The sequence below is a fragment of the Canis lupus genome, chromosome 14 (genome assembly GCF_048164855.1).
Source record: "Canis lupus baileyi chromosome 14, mCanLup2.hap1, whole genome shotgun sequence".
In the NCBI taxonomy this organism is placed as follows: domain Eukaryota; kingdom Metazoa; phylum Chordata; class Mammalia; order Carnivora; family Canidae; genus Canis; species Canis lupus.
Genome location: NC_132851.1, coordinates 64824438 through 64844958, shown reverse-complemented (window position 1 = coordinate 64844958; position 20521 = coordinate 64824438). Strand labels below are relative to the sequence as shown.

Here is a 20521-nt window from a genome sequence, read left to right as displayed (position 1 = left end):
GGGAGGAGGCGGGGGGGGGGCCGTGATCAGGGGTGGGGCGGGCGGGGTGGAGGGGGGAGGAGGCGGGGGGGTGATGATCAGGGGTGGGGCGGGCGGGGTGGAGGGGGGAGGAGGCGGGGGGGGGTGATCAGGGGTGGGGCGGGCGGGGTGGAGGGGGCAGGAGGCGGGGGGGGGGTGATCAGGGGTGGGGCGGGCGGGGTGAAGGGGGCAGGAGGCGGGGGGGGGTGACCAGGGGTGGGGCGGGCGGGGTGGAGGGGGGAGGAGGCGGGGGAGTGACCAGGGGTGGGGCGGGCGGGGTGGAGGGGGGAGGAGGCGGGGGAGTGACCAGGGGTGGGGCGGGCGGGGTGGAGGGGGGAGGAGGCGGGGGGGGGGCCGTGATCAGGGGTGGGGCGGGCGGGGTGGAGGGGGGAGGAGGCGGGGGGGGGTGATCAGGGGTGGGGCGGGCGGGGTGGAGGGGGCAGGAGGCGGGGGGGGGTGATCAGGGGTGGGGCGGGCAGGGTGAAGGGGGCAGGAGGCGGGGGGGGGTGACCAGGGGTGGGGCGGGCGGGGTGGAGGGGGGAGGAGGCGGGGGGGGTGATCAGGGGTGGGGAGGGCGGGGTGGAGGGGGGAGGAGGCGGGGGGGGTGATCAGGGGTGGGGAGGGCGGGGTGGAGGGGGGAGGAGGCGGGGGGGGGTGATCAGGGGTGGGGCGGGCGGGGTGGAGGGGGGAGGAGGCGGGGGGGGTGATCAGGGGTGGGGCGGGCGGGGTGGAGGGGGCAGGAGGCGGGGGGGGTGATCAGGGGTGGGGCGGGCGGGGTGAAGGGGGCAGGAGGCGGGGGGGGGGGTGACCAGGGGTGGGGCGGGCGGGGTGGAGGGGGGAGGAGGCGGGTGGGGGTGATCAGGGGTGGGGAGGGCGGGGTGGAGGGGGGAGGAGGCGGGGGGGGGTGATCAGGGGTGGGGAGGGCGGGGTGGAGGGGGCAGGAGGCGGGGGGGGGGCCGTGATCAGGGGTGGGGCGGGCAGGGTGAAGGGGGCAGGAGGCGGGGGGGGGGTGACCAGGGGTGGGGCGGGCGGGGTGGAGGGGGGAGGAGGCGGGGGGGGGTGATCAGGGGTGGGGAGGGCGGGGTGAGGGGCCGGGGCGCGCAGGAGGGGGCGGGTGGGCAGCGCCAAGCCGCGAGCTCCAGGCCTCCCATCACCGGGGGGTGGGGGGGCAGTGGCTCGAGGGCGGGTCCCCTCCAGGCCGCGGACGTGCCTGGGGGCCCCTGGGCCGCGGTCCTCTGGTTCGGGGGCCGCTGAGCGCGGAGGGCGGCGCGGCCCGGTGGCCCCGAGCTCACCTCGGGGCGCCCTGGCCCTGCCCTCCCCGGCTCTCCTGCTCACCCGCAAACCCTCCGCCCCCAGAGCAGCGCCAGGGGCCGAGGGGCCGGGCCGGGCGGGGGGCTGTGGGGCTGCCGAGCCCGGGGCCCCGCCGGCTCCCACCTCCAGGGAGGGCCCCGGGGCAGCCGGGCCATCTGGGTCTGGGGGCGCGGGAGGCCGCCGGGGGCTCGGGCGGGGCAGGTGCCAGCAGGGCGGCGGCGGGCGGGGGCGGGCGGGGCTCCCGACACTGTCCCGACACCGTCCCGGCCTGGCCTGTCTTGTCCGCCTGTCCGGGAGCTCGGGGCGGGGGCCGGGACACTCCACGGAAGAGCTGGGCCCTGGCCAGCCACGACTGGGGGGCGCCGGACCTGGGAGCGGGGTCCCCGGCCACCCCCGCAACAGCGCTTGACCTTACAGCGTTAAGACCTTCTAGAGCTGCCACCTTCGCACCCTCCCGACCCCCACGGAAGAACCGCACCTTCCCACCTGCCTCTGCTACAGATCGCCGCTCAGGTGGGTGGGGCGGCTGTGTCGGTTACAGGTGTGTCCTTAGCAGTTGTTCCCTGGCTGGTAAAAAGTCGAATGTGGTCTTTATTTATTTATGATTTTATTTATTTATTCATGAGAGACAGAGAGAGAGAGAGGCAGAGACACAGGCAGAGGGAGAAGCAGGCTCCATGCAGGGAGCCCACCTGGGACTCGATCCCGGGTCTCCAGGATCACGCCCTGGGCCGAAGGCCGCGCTAAACCGCTGAGCCCCCCGGGCTGCCCTGAACGTGCCCTTTAGATGATGACTTAGTTCTGAATCTGCCCCGGTTGTGGAAGCCTCCCTCAGTCTCTCCTGTACAGAATCTCCGCCGCCCTACCCGCCTTCACCCGATAAAGTCTAGGGAGCAAAGTCTGTTCATCCTCATCTATCCTCTCACTCTGAGGAAAATTGTAAAAGTCATATCTGAGTGCCTTCTTTCTGTAGAAACTTGGTGCTTAGATGTATCTCCATTGGTCTGGGCCCAGAAATGAGATGAAGAAGGGGAGTTCGCAGGCCTGCTGTGACCTGGACCAGGACTGGGCATCAGTTTAAGGCAGGCTGTGCTGTCGGCCAGAGCAATGATGCTCTCAGAAGGACACAGAGCACCAGGGAGTGGCGCGTGGAGAAGATTCAGAAGAGTGAATGGAGCATATGCAACAGAATCCCACACAGGAAAGGTCAAGGGATCAATATGAACCATCTTCCCTTGCCTGAAAAAGGATGACTTGGGCTCTTGATTAGGGCAAGGTACACCGTCGTCTCAAAGCCAAAAGCTTTCTCTCACACTGATTAGCAGTGGGAAGGGCATCAGTAGCCCATTGCATGGACCTGGCTGGCTTTTTACTGCTCATCAGGACCAGACCTCTGCAGGGGTGTGCAGCTTGCTTCCTGGGCCTACAGTGTTCCTTCTCTTAGTGTCCCACGCACCGCCTGCCTATCCGCTGACCAAGTCCTTTTTGAATTTCTAGTGTCAGCCCAACATCACTTCCTCCAAGAGGCCTTTCCTAACAGCTACCTCTAATTGTGTTCCCTGTTGTGTTTTGTAGCACCCTATGTATTTGCGATTTCTCACAGATCTTCCAAAAGTGCACATGTGTACATTTTATTTACTTATTTTAGAGAGAGAGAGAGAGAGAGCACACATGAGCAGGGGGAGGGGCAGAGGAGAGAGAAAAATCTCAAGCAGACTCCCTGCTGAGTGTAGAGCCTGATGTGGGGCTCCATCCCACAACCCCTGAGATCGTGACCTGAGCAAAATCAGAGTTGGATGCTTAACCGACTGTGCCACCCAGGTGCCCTGCACATATGTACATTATACACACATGTATACGCATGTGTGTGGGTGTTTGAAAGTGTTTAGATCATAACATTTATCACTATTCTAGCACCTGGGTAGGGACTTGATATAAAGTACTATATTCATGAAGATAGTAAATTTTGTCAATGATGCTGCTGAGGCTTTGACTTGTTTATGTGTCTGTTTCGTCATGCAGCTGGAGCATGTCTCTATTTTAGTATGTGTCTCGCATGGTTGTGATGATTTTTCAACCTAACTGCCTCTCCTACTAGACAGTGATCTCTTCAAGGACAATTCTCTGTGACTTACATTTTTTGAATATCCAGCATCCAAAGCAATGGCTAATACAGAATATGCTATAAATTTGACAAGTTTATTGCATCAAAACTTGAGATCCCAAATAGGCTTCTTGGCAGAGGGAGCGGACAGAAGGGATGGTTTGGGATGTGAATGGGAGGGATACTGGATTTGTGCAAACTTACCCATGGATTTCAGTATTTGCAGGAAGTAGTAAGCGGCAATTAAATTATTCTTTCTCTGCATTAAATGAAACAGTTTAACATGTGTACACTAAAATAAAAGACATCTCCATCTTAGGAGGTATAGCAGTGAAAAAACTGTCATGTCTCAGGAGCTGGCGCTGTTGGATTTCAGTAGGAAACCACTATAGAAATGAATGAGATGTCTGAACTATTTTGATTTATTGGAGAAAAGCTAATGAAAATGACTGCAATCCCCATTTACTGCTTTGTTACATGTATATGTCATATATATATATACACACACACAATTGTTAGCTATTAACAAATACATTTATTTTGTAGACAAAACATTTTAAGTTACTGAGCCTATGATGAGAAGATAATAAAAAGAGATCTTAGTATATGAAATTTGTAAACTAAATGCTTAATACATGAATGTTCCCCAAAATCCACCCAGAGGTTGGGGTTGATGACCTTATTTCTTCTACTATAATCATCACAGTATGCTACTTATTACGATCAGGTCCTATTTTGTTTGCCAGTGACATTGCGTGATATATAATGTAATCTCTACTAGAGAAAGAAGAATCAAGGAGAGTGGTGTGGTGGTTAAAAGCAGAGTTTCAAACCCCCACTCTGTCACCTACTTAGTTATCTGACCTTGAAAGAAATTTCCTAATCTTTTTGAACTTTAGTTTTCTTCCCTATAACATCTGGGATGCTAATAGTAATAAAAACAAATAGTTACCCATTTATATATGGGCTCTAATGTGATATGCATTACTTCTAGCCCTTTGAATTTATTAACTCTTAATTTTCACATCAACTGTGTGAGATAAATAATGCTATTATCCCCTTTTAGAAATGAAGAAACTAAGGCACAGAAAGGTTGTGCAACTTTCCCAAAGTCACACAGCTAGCAAGTGGTAGAGTTATTGATCCAATTATTCTCTCTGCAGAGGATGTCCTCTTAACCAGATCACAGCTATCTTGTGAGAATTATTTAATTCGTTCTTACAGAACACTCAATATGCCTGGTATATTGAAACTTATCAATAAAGTTCAGCTGTTATTATAATACATTTAAAATGACACAAATCATCAACTAGTCATTTTGCTTGCTATACTGTGGAATGCTGAGGTGTAAAAAAAAAGGTAATTAAGGCATTTTTCCTCCAACAATTCTGTTAAAATTAATATATGACAACAAAGCAATAACAGATTTTGATTTCCTGTTAACACTTGTGTGAGAATAGTGTGGGTGTAAATTTAAGGGATTTAGAAATACCGGAGGGAAGGGGAAGAGAATGGGCAAAGCAGATGAAGGGGGACAGGAAGTAGAGGCTTCCAGTTATGGAGTGAGTAGACCATTGGAACAAAAGACACAGCATAGGGAATATAGTCAATGATGTCGTAATAATGTTGTAACAGTGTCATAACATCACAGATGGTACTTGTGCACACGGCATAAGGTACTGGGAAGTGTAATCACTCCGCTGAAATGAATGCAACATTGGGTGTCAACTATATTCAAATGAAAACAATTTTAAAAAGAATGAAAGTTCTGTTGACTATAAAATAGTAATTAGAAGTCCGATAAGGTTTACATTTTTTATTTCACTCATTCACAAGGTTGATTCTAATACTAAAATTGTAACCAGGCAGATATTAAGTGAATACAGATATATAGAAACATGATTGGTTAAAACATTTAACACCATACTGAACCTGTATTGTTATTAGTATTATTATTGAAAATACTGAAGTTTTTAAAAATAGAGAATATTAATGTTTTTCATCATATATTTTTTATTCCACTAGGATTAAATATATTCTTTTTAAAATAAATTACCTCTGCTTATAAGACTCACATTATCCAACTTTATTATTTTGGGGTTTGAAGGTTAAAATAAACACTTAAAAGCTCTTTCAGAAAATGCTTTGAAAGAAGACATCCTAAGATTAAGACAATGAAAACCTCTATTACGTGCCTAAATTAATTAACAAACACTTATTGAACAAATGCTCTATTCTGGGCTCTGTGCAATTCCTAATATCATTGACCATTATGGAATCTGTTAATCATCATGGGTATAGCTAGTCTAACTAGTAAAGTACAACCAGCTAAGTTAACACACATGCAAGTATTTGAAAAGACAATTTTAAATAAAGGAACGCAAAGCAAGGGGCCACGTTTAACCAAGAGTTAGAGAATAAACCATACACTATATTTCGAATGTAAGTTTGCTTATTGTCGCCTTCTCTTTGCATCTATTAACCAGCCTTCCCAGAATACCATGCGACTTTTTGAGGCAGAATAGAAAACATATCCAAAGTTTCATACAATGCAAATAGGTGTTTTGGATAAATAAGAACTCCAGAGAGTCAAGCCTTTAAACTCCTACCATTCGTGGGGGATAAAAGAGTTTGACAGAACGAGAACAGGTCATGCCGTTCTCTCAGCACTTTCCAAAATTTTCTGGACTATTCTCTTGATTTTGGGAGCTTCTGGGTCCAGGCAGATTCTCTTCCCATTCTTCAGCATGGCTCTGAAAGAGGGAATGGAATTCTGTGTGAGCAACGCCTGAGAATATTCATTCAGCAGTTTGGCGCCTGCCTTCTGCCCAGGGCATGATCCTGGAGTACCAGGATCGAGTCCCACATCAGGCTCCCTGCATGGAGCCTGCTTCTCTCTCTCTCTGCCTGTGTCTCTGCCTCTCTCTCTCTCTGTGTGTCTCTCATGAAAAAATAAATAAAATTTTAAGAAAAAAAAAAAAAGGAATTCTGTGTGAGCGTCCTGCCATGACTCTCCGAAGGGATCCATGGGGCTGGGGTAATATAGGTTTCCCTAACTCTCAATGAGACAATGATATGGAAGCAAGGACTTACATCACTTCGACGTTGGCACAATGGGGTCCTGCTCGGAGCACCTCCAAATTTTGGATGTTACTTGGATGAATGCCAGAGACAGTCTTTGTACACATGCAGCGAAGTTCCAAGAACCGCTCACAGTCCACACTCTTAGCTGGAGTAGAAAATGTGGCTCTATTAGTGGTCACGATTATGGGGAAGACCTTATCTCTTGACTTGTTTCCTTAGTCCCCTTATTCGTTAGCTGGCTCTCCTAGAGCCACTGTGTACATGATCTTCAAACCTTCGGTCAAGTACCTGAGCAGAGCGCCTGGCACCTGTTAAGTGCCCACGAAGCACAACCTCGCCACTTAGAGTCATCAGTATAAAGACCGTCTCCAGCCCCAGGAGAACCAGGGCAGGCTTTCCCCCCATACACTGCTGCAGCAGAAGCAACCACAGCTGCAGAGCAGCAGACACCCCACCCTCAGTTTTCCTGCCTTTCTCTTACTTTCTCCAGCAGTGGGGATGAGTGTAGTCAGGAGCAGGGACAGCAGCAGCAGCCCCCGTAGGACCTGGAGAGTGCTGGCGTTGGTACAGGAGGAGGTGGCCTTAGGTCTGAGGTTCATGGTGGGGAAGACCAAGCTACAGCTGTTCCTAGAGGCAGGAGACCTCAGAGTGAGGACGAACTGCTGCCCAGGAGTCTGCAACAATGTGCTTTTTCATGCTCTCCTGATGCCTTTTATACAAGCTCCCTCAATGCTAGTAAGGAGAAAAAAGATAGGGAAGGAGAAGTGAGGGTGTATGGAGATACATGGTGGCCAAGTTGTGCCCAACTCAGATAAACACCAGGCGGGTCAGGGTTCCTGCTAAATTTCATTTTTGCTTCCCTTTGTAGCCTCCCTCTCCTTTTCTCAGTCCCTATCTCCTCTACACAAATATTACCTCCCGCTTAGGAAGGTAAGAACTAGACTGAAGGGCAGCCTGGGTGGCTCAGCGGTTTAGCGCCGCCTTCAGCCCAGGGCGCGATCCTGGAGACCTGGGATCGAGTCCCACATCGGGCTCCCTGCATGGAGCCTGCTTCTCCCTCTGCCTGTCTCTCTCTCTCTCTCTCTGTCTATGAATAAATAAATAAAATCTTTAAAAAAAAAAAAAAGAACTAGACTGAAGTATTACACATATTTTCTGGGTATAACTGTGTAGATGATGCCCTGCCTCTCCTACAGGCAATTGGTAGGCTTATGAGACACTTTATGACTATCTGAAAGCATAAATATGGGGCTCTCTCTGGTTGCCAAGGAAGGCAGATGTTCTAACTTGGTTGTTGATAAATGTTAGGATTTGTTTGTAGTATGTGCTAAAATATGAGCTAATAGCCATAAAAGGCTCACTTTGCCTTGCACATATTAGTTTATGGGCTGCTTTCTGTTTCCCAAATGTATTATTATTATTATTATTTTTATCATTTCATCCAGAAACTAGAAGAGAAACAAACTCATCCTTCCTTCTGTTATAAAATAAACTGCTTATTTCTGCCATCTGAGCCTACCTTAAAAAGCAAGACTCGGCGTATTTGTTTTTTCTTTTATTTTTAACATTACAGGGAAATATGTAATATAATTTATCATAAAAGATTCATACACTGCAGATGTATGCGGAATAAAAAAGTGTAAGTTTCTCTTCACCATTATTCTACATCCTCACTTTCCAGAGGAAACCTTTGGCAACCATTTGGCTTTAGTTTTCTATTCTATCTGCATTTATATACACATGTATGCATGCATCTACATAGAGACACACACATCATTCATAGAGAAACGCATGTATAAGGTGGAGGTAGACACAGAATTTTTGATAGAAATGGGATCATTTTATAGCCTGCTTTTCTCCTTCAAAAATGTGTCCTCGGCATTCTTTCATGCTACCCCAATGTAGTTTTGCCGCATCCTTTTTAATGGCTGCACGACATTCTATGGCAGGGACAATCCTTTGTCCAATTTCTTATTGGTGACCTCAAGGGTGTTTCCAGTTTTGCTGTATTAAAAATTGCAATAAAATCTCTATTCCTCAATTCTCAGACCCTGATTATGGGCGTCGATCTCAAACTCTACATGACACAGACAAAGCCCGGCAGAGATGCAGGAGCCAGACTTAGACATCACAAGGCTGGCTTGTGTATATCATTGCCTGGATCTCTATTTATCCTATGCGACCTGCTTCCTCGAGTGGACTGTACACTTTTGAAAGCAGAGGCGTGGGCAGCCCGGTGGCTCAGTGGCTTAGCGCTGCCTGCAGCCCAGGGCGTGACCCTGCGGTCCCGGGATCCAGTCCCACGCCGGGCTCCCTGCATGGGGCCTGCTTCTCCCTCTGCCTGTGTCTCTGCCTCTCTCTCTCTCTCTCTGTGTCTCTCATGAGTAAATAATAAATAAATAAAATCTTAAAAAAAAAAAAAAGAAGCAAGCAAGCAGAGGCGTGCCGTAGTTTTCTTGGAATGCTTTGTCCTTAGGTGTGTGGGATGATGCAATACATAGTAGGTCCTCAACAGTGTTCGTGAGTAAATTAATGGCTGTGTGTCAGATGAAGGAAAGTTTCTCTTTCCTTTTTTTTTCTTTTAAAGATTCCATTCATTTATTTGAGAGAGTGTGTGAGGGAGAGACTGAGAAAGAGAGAAGGAGCAGGGGGAGGGGCAGAGGGAGAAGGAGAAACAGACCCCCCACTGAGCAGGACCCCCCCCCACACACTCAAGGGGCTCAATTTGGGGCTCCAGGATCAGCACTTGCTCCAAAGGAAGACAGATGCTTCACCCACTCGGCCACCCGGACACCCTTCTTTCTTTTTAAATCAGATACAATCCTCAAAATGAACTCCACGTGGTCCCAAGTACCTAAAGGATAAAAAAAGATGATTTAAAAGCTGGGAATAAAGGATAGAGTTTGGGCTTCAAACTGTCTTCTTATTCAACTATGTACAAATCTTATACATTATTATTTAAACTTCCCTTTTTTTTTGCCTACTCTTTTATACCCTTAAAATTCTGAAAGAAACTCTCAAAATATTCAAATGTACAAAACTACTTTTTTTTAATCAAAAGAATGAATACAGTCGATTATTTTTTCCAATCTTTTTTTTTTTTTTTTTTTTTTGACTTTTAAGCCAATTTCCCCGTTATGGAACAGTGACTGACTGACTGACGATACCTCCTTAAGTTCCTAAGCCCTGTTTTGTAAGTTGTATTTCTTCATTTTCTCACCCCATTTGTTTTCTTCTTGTAACTTCCAGTTGAGCAGTAGAACATCTTAAAATGATTTTCCAGCTCTCCCAACTCAGAAATTCATAGTCTAAGAAACAAGCTCAAGAAAAAAGCTCAGATGTGGAGAGAATTGCGCAGAGGATCTGAGCAGGAAGCAGAGTAAGGAGAGTGGACTGGTTTCTAGTTCTCCCTGAGCTCTGACTTGATCCTCTTTCCTCATGATTGTGATTGAAATGTTATTAATTCTCAGGTCAGAGATATTTTTATTCACATGTAAGCTGAAACCACTTCCAGAGCAAGATACAAAGATTTTTTATTTTATTTTTTTTATTTTTATTTTTATTTTATTTTTTTTTTGATTTTTTTTTTAAAGTATCATAGTATCTTTCTTTTTCCATCCACCAAATCCCCCAACATATTGTTTGCTGCATTTATTGGCTTCACTCGACACATTTCCCCCCAGAGATACAGGATCCAACTTTCTTTCCTGGTTCATTTAGTACCAGGAAAGAGGTAGGCGCGTAGCAGAGTATCATTAAGTCATTGTCTTAATCAACAAATTTGTCACAAAAGACACATTGTCAGCAAGGTTCATGAGGAAGCATTAACAAATTTCTTGAGTCATTAAAATTTCACAAGCCTATTAGTCGGCATTTGAGGTAAGTAACATTTTGCTAGTTTTCATTGATTCGATAAATATTAAGTATCTACTATGTGCCAGGTGTTTAAAAGTTCTCTTTGTTGTGTGACTTGGTCACTTAACTATTTCTTTTTTAAAAGTGACACCTCAAATATTCGTGCAAAGCGCTGGGAACAGCAATGCTAATCTGCTATTGCTTGTACTATAAAAGATATTTTGAAATCAGTTATTCAACCAAAAGAAGCCAGCTTATACAAAATAGTATGTTTAAGCAAATGCTAGGAAATTAGTGTCAAGATTCTTAGGTTTTAAAATAAACTTGACAGCCTTTTTATCAACCTGACATTGTCATGCTGTTTTATTTCTTCATTTCATTTTGTGGTGAGTTTCTTTATCTCTTTTCTCCTTTAAGTCATTGTATAAATAGCAGAGTCATAGAGTCATTCAGGAAACTAGCAAGTTCTTTACAGCTCAAAACAACTTATCTGTTAGCTATTTTAAAAGAAAAGATCTAAAGACATTGGACGAGCATAATCCATGAAAGTTAAGACATACATTAACTCTGTCCTACACAAAAGATTCTGAACTGGCATCTCCCAAGTATGAAAGAAATGAGCTATCGTTTGAAAATTGATCATAAAAGCAATTGGTACAGAAGATCTTAGGGAGAACGCAATTTTAGGTCTTGTTGTTCAAGTGCCTTAAACAGTAAATTAAAATACTGGCCAGTGAAAGATTTCCTCTATGTGCTGAAACTAAGTAAGTTTTCTGTATCATTCTGAGTTGACAAGAATGATCCAGACCTTGATTACTCTGGCACTCAAGTCATTTGAGGCTGATACTGCCCAGAGGTGAAATGAGGGCAGGGTGGCAGAGGGAAGGAAGGAGGATGGGGAAGAACGGAGTGGCCTGGCTTTCCCGGGTGCTCACTCCCTGCGAAGTTTTGCAGGCCTGAGAATTTTCACTTTATCTTTATGTTTGATGACTATCACCCACTGAACATCAACTGTACAATGATATTCTTACGTAACAAGCCAATCCCAAAGTTAGTGGCTTAGAGCAACACTTTACTATTTCTGATCATTCTGTACGTTAATGAGTGGTTCTTCTACCTCACTTAAGCAGGTGTAGTGAGGACCCCTGGAGAGGCTGAGACTCCACCCCTGCCGGGGAGGGACCTGGGCTGGCTGCGGGCCCAGCTTCCTGCCAGGGCACCTTCATCCTCCTGCTTCTTCTCGGTCAAGTTGCATTATTTTTCTTCTCCGAAGTGAAGTGCGTGAAGAGCTGGAAGGAAGGTAGAAAGGAGGCAAACAGAGGAGGAGGGAGGGAGGAGACAGGAGAGCTGGGAAGGGAAAGGATAGAAGAAAAGAGAGGAAAAAAGAAAATTTAAGACTCAAGTCCTCGACTCTCCTCCTATCCCTTCTCCTCCCATCCTCTCCTTCTTGTCCCCCCCTGCACTCCACCCCCTCTCCATCACCCCTCCTTTCCTCCCTGCCTCTCCCTTTCTCTGACCTTTCCTTCTCCTCCTGCCCTCCCCTCCCCTGCCCTGAAGCCCGGATGCACCTCCTAGGTCGTTCCCTTTCAGGAGCCTCTCTCAGGTGCTGCACCAGAGCGGGGTCCAGTGCTGTGAACGGGCCGCAGGGCCTGAGGGGACTGTCTCACCCCAAGCTGTGCCTGCACATCTGCCCAGAGGTAGCCGCATCCCACCACTGGTCAGTAGGGACAGAGGCCTGCTCCCCTGCCTCAATTCAGAATAGCTCTGAAAGGCCACCCCAGCCCCAGAGCTTCTCAGAGCGTCCCCTGAATCTTCTGCCCTAACAGCAGCCCTTCCTGCGACCCCCCCCCCCACCGTTTCTTTACTTCCTGACAGATGGTAATTTTTAGAGCTCTCCTCAGTAAACTTCCTGCACACAAATGTCCTCTCAGAGTTGGATTCCAGGGAATCCCACCTAAGAGACTCTTCCTTCCTCTTGAAAAATAGTTAGTCCCTTTTCTTTCTTTCTTTCTTTCTTTCTTTCTTTCTTTCTTTCTTTCTTTCTTTCTTTCTCTTTCTTTCTTCTTTCTTTCTTTCTTTCTTTCTTTCTTTCTTTCTTCTTTCTTTTCTTATTTTTTTTAGGATTTTATTTATTTATTCATGATAGAGAGAGAGAGAGAGAGAAAGGCAGAGACACTGGCAGAGGGAGAAGCAGGCTTCCGGCCGACACAGGACCCCATCCCGGGACTCCAGGATCACGCCCCAGGCCAAAGGCAGGCGCTAAACTGCTGAGCCACCAGGGATCCCAGCTAGTCCCTTTTCATTCAGCGTCCAAGTAAAGCTTTGTCAGAGAGAACTCAGTATATTGGCTGCCAAAAGGCCTCAAGGCCGAAGGCTTCTCATTTTTGTCATTTCCATATAATGAGTCTCCTGGACTCGGTCTAGTACCTAACAAGATTATCAACAAATGGGTATTGATGGATGAATATTTATAAGAAAGAAAACACACCATACATGTTGGTAATGCTAACACATGAGTGACAGAAAACAGAGAAAGAGTATGTATACATTGTTTCCAGAACCTTCCTAAAAAAAAAACAAAAACTGGTGGAAACAAATTCTTAGGTGCACGAAACATTAATCATTCATGCATCAACAGAAAGAATATAGATACTGTTGGGGAAAAAATAATGGCATTTGAACTACAGGGCCCTAGTTTTCTGAGTTTGAAATAGGGGAGAGGAACTATTTGTCAAGTGTCTACTTTGTTCTAGGATTAGCCCTTGGTGCCTGTCAGTTGGATATTTTTGTACAGATTTTACAGATGAGAAAACGGAAAAATGGAGATGTTAAATAAATCGCCAAGGTCAAATAGCTGGAAGTGCTCAAAATGAGATTTGAAACACAATCACTCTGACTTTGTACTGTACCATAAAGGGTCAAGAATGATCACTGGCCTCCCTGGCTGGAAACGGGTTAGCCAGTTTTTTTCTTTGTTCAACCTAGAGGTGGGTCAGAAAACAAGCATCCCACACTGATGGGGCAGCAGAATCACATCTATGGAGAATGTGGATTTTTGAGAGGAGGAAGGGGTTCTTGAAATTTTTCAATATCTAAGAGACGAGACTCAAGGGGCGCCTGGGTGGCTCGGTAGGTTAAGGGTCTGCCTTCCACTCAGGTCCTGATCTTAGGTCTTGGGGTCCTGCCCCAAGTTGGGCTCTCTGCTCTTGGGGGAGTCAGCTTCTCCCTCTGCCCCTCTCTGCCGCTCTTCCTGCTTGTGCTCTCTTTCTCTGTGTCAAATAAATAAAATCTTAGAAAAGAAATGGAGCTCTAGACTTTGTGGAAACAAAATTTTACACGTAAACTCTAGGTCTTTCTATGTCATTATGAACAATCCTTTTCGGGAATATAATACTAATTCTGCTGAGTAAAAGCAAACCGAGACTGTCAGCCCAAGTCAGAACCGTGCGCACTCTGCTTGTCTCCGGTGATTCAGCCGGGGAGCCGGGGAGCCGGGGAGCCGGGGAGGCAAGTCCAAATCCCCAGGTGCTCGTTCTGTGTGGTCAATTTCCCAATTTGTAACACCCAGGAAGGACTTTGGAAGTCGCATACAACATGAGAGTTACCCACACCGATTCTTTTCCTTATACAAGAATTAAAAGTATGATAGAATAACAAAGCCACGAGTCAGATTTGATCATAGATCTTGTCATACCTTCAGGAATTGAAGGATTATGTGAATGTGTCACACCCAGACGCAAACAGGAAAATGTGGTAAAATGAAAGGCCTTAATTAAACATGGAAAATGGTCTGGTTTGGGGCAGTAACAGATCTTTTCGCTGACCTTTTGTTTAAGTTCTAGTGATTTCATAACTGACAGTTTCAGGTGGATAACAGAAGGAATGTAGTGTTTAGGAGTTTACATGAGGAAAACATAAGGTATATCCCTAGAAGACCTTCACTGGGTTAACTTTCCCCAAATATGTTAATCCTTGAATTTGCTAGTGGCAGGATCAATGGTAATAGTAGGGCTAGTGAGTAGTAGCTGTCACTGAGGTTCTTGGATAGGTTATATATTTCAGTGATAGAATCTTTGTTTAAAAAAAGTTTTTATTTATTTATTTGAGAGACAGAGAGAGAGAGAGCACAACCTGGGGGGAGAGGGGCAGAGGGTGAGGGAGAAGCAGATACCCCAAGCCCAATGAGGCTCCATCCCAGAACCCCAGGATCATGAGCTGAGCTGAAGGCATCCCTCAGTGATATAATCTATTTTTTTTTATAACAATGAATTATAACATGAGTATGGCAAACAATTGCAAATGAGGACTCCTTCTGTGGTCTGTAAACAAACTAAACCTACAAATCTTGCTTCTGGAAAAACAAAGGTCTTGAATGATGACAAAGAAAAAAGTAATCAGCAATGTTTATTTCTTCACAGAACATCCATTTCACCTTTTCAAAGGACATGTAATATGCTTTCATTTATTAATGTCAGGCACTTACTCAATGAGTATTTTGGGGCTGATACGAAAAATCAGAGATTGTTTAAAACACTGAAATTTATAGTCTGCACATCTATGGTAATTTGGCTTGTTTTGTTAGGTTTCCTAATACTAGTGTATGATTCATAGGTTCAAAGGAAAAACGTTAGAGAAAGTAAAAAGATACCACAGAAGTTTAATGATCTTTTAAAAAATTTGGAGGTAGTTTGTGCTTTTCTCTACTGCTAAAAACTTTTGTCAGCAAATCACCTCCGAATTTTTCCATATCTTTTTATCTTCCTGTCTTTTTTCATTTTTTCTGTCATATAGAAATATTGCTATAATTAATATACTATATTAATTAATGTGTTAATAACATAAGAATCTAATTGGTATTTTACATATAAGGAGAGATGAAAAGATGTAGAGTAACATAATTTAGATATAGATTTGCTGATAATACATTAGTATGTACTAATAAATACGTATGTGTCAGTATAAGCATATATATTAATCCAGTTGAGGTATGTATATATATGCATAGCGATTGGATTAGTTTCCTTCCTTCCATTTTCTTGCTTTTCCTAAGAATGAGCTATTTACATGAAATTGCTGGAGTTTTTGTTTGTTTGTTTTTAAAGATTTTTAAAATTTGTTTATTCATAAGAGACACAGATTGAGGCAGAGGGAGAAGCAGGCTCCCTGTGGGAAGCCCAATGAGGGACTTGATCCCAAGATCCCGGGAACATGCCCTAAGCCAAAGTCAGTCGCTCAACCACTGAACCACCCAGTTTTATCAAAATTGTTTTGATCCTGAGAGACAGTGGGTCTCATTTAGCTTGGAACATTCTTCTGCTTAAGCACCTACTATGTGCTAAGCAGTGTCCTAAAAAGAGAGATGAATGTGACCAGCATATACCTGACCTCATACAGCTTACAGTGAAGTTGGATAGACACTAAGTAAATGACCACATGTATATAATGTCTCCGTGGATTCTACAGTCATGTCAGTGACAAAATATTAAAAGGAAAGGAACAAAAAAAAAATAAAAAGAAAAAGAAAAAGAAAAAAATAAAAGGAAAGGAACAAAATGATATGAGAGGATATAAAAGAGGCCTTCATCTGGTAAGGGCAACGACCAGTGAGGCCCTAGGTGACAGATAAACTGATCTGGAAGTAAGGCTGGAGTTAGCCAGGTAAAAGTGAGAGGCGGTTGTCGTTGGTTGAGGGGACTGAACCTACCAAAGCTGTCTTTGGATTACTTGTAGATGAAAAGAAGGAAAGAGAATAAAGGAATTATAACTTCTTCACCACCACGGTCGAGCAGGTTACTGATGTTAGGACACAGCCTGGTAACCTGAGGTTCACGATACTTTATGAACTCATTAGGCCACCCTGTGTTCAGGTACTGAGGCAGAGATAAATGACATATGGCTGAGGTCTGGGAGAACTTGTAGAATAATGAAGCCTACAAACCAAAACCCCCCACAATACTAATATTTGCTATTCAAAGAAATTCAAATACCTAGAAGACGCTGGGAGGCCAGCAAAATGGAAACCAGGAGTTCCTCCTGGAGTGTCAATGGAAAATTTCCTGAAGGAAACATTGCTTGAGCTGAGTTCTTTTTTTTTGTTTGTTTGTTTTAATTTATTTTTTATTGGTGTTCAATTTACTAACATACAGAATAACACCTAGTGCCCGTCACCCATTCACTCCCACCCCCCGCCCTCCTCCCCTTCTACCACCCCTAGTTCGTTTCCCAGAGTTAGGAGTCTTTACGTTCTGTCAGTTCTAAAGGATGAGCAAGTTTCCTCCTATGGGCGGAAAGTGAAAAGGCCCTTCCAGGTAGAGGTGCTAGCACAACCAAAGGTGTGGACCCAGCAAAGAACACGCACAGTTAGGGGACTGAGTTCCTGACTTGCACGGATGCAGGGGAAATGGGACATTGAAGTAGTAATCAGCAAGGGTGGCCTCATGAGACAGAATCCAATCTGCCATCCTTTGCAACTGTGATATGTCTAGAAAACAGGGAGCCCATTAAGAATTTAAGGTAAGGAACTCTTACCTTAAATTTGTGGTTTCTTTCTTTTTTTTAAAAACAATTTTATTTATTCATGAGAGACACAGAGGCAGAGACATGGGCAGAGGGAGAAGCAGGCTCCTTGCAGGGAGCCCGATGTAGGACTAGATCCCAGGACTCCAGGATCACGACCGCTGAGCCACCCAGGGATCCCAAATTTGTGTTTTCTAAACAACCTGAAGGCTGTTGGGGCTCTGAAGGAGTAACTGGAAGGGGCCTAAGCTTGGAGAAAGGTGGAACTAATGCAATGGCCCTGGGAAATGAGGGTCCTCTCTGCTGGTCAGAAGGTAGCATAGTTATTTTTAAGATAATGTGGAATTAAAGACAATAGAAACTTTGTAATAGTATAAGAAGGAAGAAACAACCAAAATAAATTTTATAAATCTTTTTTTTTCCAGCGAAGTGCTATAAACCAATGAGACATGCAACAAAAAGTTATTTTCACATAGTAAGCTTGAGGTCTTTTTTATTTTTTTTTTTAAGATTTTATTCATGAGAGACACAGAGAGAGAGGCAGAGACACAGGCAGAGGGAGAAGCAGGCTCCACGCAGGGAGCCCGATGTGGGACTCGATCCCAGGACTCCAGGATCACGCCCTGGGCCGAAGGCAGACGCTTAACTGCTGAGCCACTCAGGCATCCCCGTGAGTGTGATAATAGATAATATAGCATATATTATAATAGATAATATCCTTATAACAAAATCATCAAATCCTTAACCTATGTATATTTTTTGTAAATCAAATGTGAATCTACATTTAAATAGCTCACATGTATTTTCAAAACTTGCTGAGTACAAATCATTGTTAAATTTGCTTTTATTCCTAAAAAATGCAAATAATGCATTTCCATAAAAACTAGAAATAGGGAATTTGCCTATTTCCTAGCTTTTCCTCTATCCAAAACATATACTTAGTGACTAGAATTATAGTATTCCTAGTAAAATGGTTAATACACACCATAAAATCAACGTTTAATGAGTAAGTCATGACATTATGCCATACTAAGAAGACATCAGATGTCTAAAATTATAGGAAAGTACTATATTAGTCCTTATAGAACTTAAACGTTTAAAAGTTCTAAATAAGGAACTATAATTTATACACAGAACTGCACGATACACCAGCTTTTTAAGGCAATATAACTTAGCATCCCAGAGCCAAGCGCATCCTCCTAACGTATTCCCCAAGAAACGATACCAAAGTATTTCCTATTTCCTGAGGAGTGAAGATAACAGTTTATCTCCATCTACTGCATCTAATGGAATATCATTCACATATTAAATCCACAGCCTTCTCAGCACTATCCTAAGGAATGAATTCTAAAAATAAAGTCGTTACCTTGAAAGCTTAGAAACCACTGATTCTTGACTCACAATTTAGTCAATCGCCAAAGATTCCAATAGCAAGGCAGATAAAATAACGGCAAATAAATACCATGTTAAATATTTCACGAGCTGAGTATTAAGCTGGAAGGACAAACATGGGTCATCCCCTCCCCCAAAGTGGGGAATTTGGGGAGAAGCGTAGCTGGTCCGCGGAACCTCGGCCTCACTTCCAGTCTTCCCGGCCTCCCAGGCCCACAGAGAGCACTTCCAAGGCGCTGGGCAGTTCTCCCAATGCGTGGTCCTTCCTCTTAATCCGTCTTTCTCGCACTGTTGAGAAAAGAATCCCAGCAGTTCAACCGATTTCCACCCTCCTGTCTGCTCCAACCTGTTTTCAAAACACTGAGCTTAAGATCGCTGGAAGGAGCCAAGGGTGGTGTCAAGGACCTTATCAACCACCGAGATACTTCTCCGTGACGAGCCCTCTGGAATCCCTCGGGCAATTACATGCGACCTTCCAGGACAACTCCCCCCCTCTCTCTTGGAAGGTCTTTTATTCTAAGCGAGATCTGGAATGTGGCAGGCAAATCCCACGCAGAGGGGGGAAAGAAAAATACAAATCTTGTGAGGTCTGCGCTCTCAAAAGAGATTTACAAGCTCCAAGATCAAAGCCACAGTGTACCTGTCCAGAATCTTCTGGATGGCCTTCTTCAGCGCAGGCGTTTCTGGGTCCAGGCACACCTCCCTCTTGTTCTTCAGGGTGGCTCTGCGGAAAAGGGCGACAACAACAGCAAAGGATGAGCCTTGGGGCGCGAGGGCCAAGACCGGCTGAGGCGCTTCTCTCCGCCGGAGGTCGCGGGGGTCGCCGAGCGCGCGAGGACTTACATGACTTCCACCCGCGGGCACTGGGGGCCGGCGGCGACCACCTGCACTTTAGCGATCATCCTGGGATGGATGCCCGGGGTGGTGCTCAGGCACACGCAGCGCAGCTCCCTCACGATGGAAGCCACGGGACCCGCTGCCGACAGACAGACGCCGTGGAGGGCAGGTCGGGGCCCCGCGCGCCCCCCGCGCCCTCCCCAGCGCCCCGCGCCCTCCCCAGAGCCCCGCGCCCCCAGCGCCCCGCGCGCCCCCCGCGCCCTCCCCAGCGCCCCGCGTCCCCCCAGCGCCCCGCGCCCTCCCCGCGCCCTCCCCGCGCGCTCTCACCGCTGCCCAGGGGCCCCGGCGGCGTCAGCAGCAGCAGCAGGAGCAGCGCGCAGAGCCAGCCCGGCAGGCGGGGGACGCGGGGGGCGCGGGGGGCGCGGGCGGGCGGGAGGCTCATCGCGGCCACGGGCGCTGCACGGGGCGGCTCTAGAGGCGGGGAGGGGGTGCCGGAGCTCCAGCGCACTGCGGCTCCCTCGAGCCCTCCGCGCCCCTTTTATCTGCACGAAACCCCGGCTTGGGGATGCTTGGGACGTTCCCGGGATGCGGGGGGCGGGGTGGAGGGGCTGAGCCGCGGAGCCGGGGGTGGGGGGAGGGCGGCTGGGAGGAGCTGCCGGTGCCAGCTGCGCGCTGGGCTTCGCGGCCGCCTGCTCCGCGCGGCGTGGGGCGCGGTCCCGCGGGGGTTTCATCCCCGAGGCCAGCCGGGTCAGCGAAGGCCACTTCTCCTGGGGACGGAGCCCTTGGGACAAGCCCCTCGTTTCCATCTAAGGGGGAAGCCTGGAATCAAACGGACAGGTTTGACTTCAGAAAAGTGTCTAACCGACCTTGCTAATCAATCACCATCATCATCATCACCGTTCAGGAAATGTGAGCTGTGGTCACAACTGCCCTAGACAGGGGTCCTGGGTGGCGCAGCGCTTTGGCGCCTGCCTTGGGCCCAGGGCGCGATCCTGGAGACCCGGGATCGAATCCCACGTCGGGCTCCCGGTGCATGGAGCCTGCTTCTCCCTCTGCCTGTGTCTCTGCCTCTCTCTCTCTCTCTCTCTCTGTGACTATCATAAATAATAAATAAAAGAAAAAAACTGCTCTAGACAGAAAGTCTTTCCTCTTCTGCTCGCAGGTAGGTCATTGCAGGTTTCTCGAGTTAACTTAGGATTCTTTGGCCTTCAGCTAGCTCTAAAGGCCAAGATATTTTCTCCATGTCCAGGTAGTCTTCCAAAATCTTCAAAAATCACTCAGCAAGTTGCCCTGGAAGCGGATGCCTCGCCTTCCACAGTTCCATACACTGGGGAATTGGAAGAGGTCGCTCTTTTGGGAGGGGGATGTGACGGGGGTGGTAAGTACAGATTGAAGCAGAGTCGG

General features: G+C 46.7%; 1 protein-coding gene across 3 annotated transcripts; it reads right to left on the bottom strand.

The window, feature by feature from the left end:
* Positions 1-5234: 5234 nt before the first annotated feature.
* On the bottom strand, positions 5235-19714 carry LOC140604213 (alveolar macrophage chemotactic factor-like). Of its 3 annotated transcripts, XM_072775377.1 has the most exons (4): positions 19445-19696; positions 19124-19256; positions 18921-19004; positions 17351-18568 (listed from the first exon to the last, which is right to left on the bottom strand). In XM_072775377.1, exons 1-4 carry the CDS (start codon positions 19557-19559, stop codon positions 18550-18552), a joined length of 351 nt encoding a protein of 116 aa, XP_072631478.1. In that variant the 5' UTR covers positions 19560-19696; the 3' UTR covers positions 17351-18549. The 3 variants fall into 3 exon arrangements, with proteins under 3 accessions (XP_072631479.1, XP_072631477.1, XP_072631478.1); XM_072775378.1 differs by lacking the exons at positions 17351-18568; positions 18921-19004 and adding an exon at positions 5235-6186 and having other exon boundaries at positions 19445-19714; XM_072775376.1 differs by lacking the exons at positions 17351-18568; positions 18921-19004; positions 19124-19256; positions 19445-19696 and adding exons at positions 5235-6186; positions 6527-6662; positions 6999-7218.
* Positions 19715-20521: the final 807 nt, after the last annotated feature.

What these genes read in the sequence shown, in the direction of transcription:
- LOC140604213 (XM_072775376.1), bottom strand. Translation starts at nt 7,116, where the DNA reads ATGAACCTCAGACCTAAGGCCACCTCCTCCTGTACCAACGCCAGCACT. An exon ending in CATCCCCACTGCTGGAGAAA is followed by an intron (nt 6,663 to 6,998) that starts GTAAGAGAAAGG and finishes TTTCTACTCCAG; the next exon opens with CTAAGAGTGTGGACTGTGAG. An exon ending in TGTGCCAACGTCGAAGTGAT is followed by an intron (nt 6,187 to 6,526) that starts GTAAGTCCTTGC and finishes TCCCTCTTTCAG; the next exon opens with AGCCATGCTGAAGAATGGGA.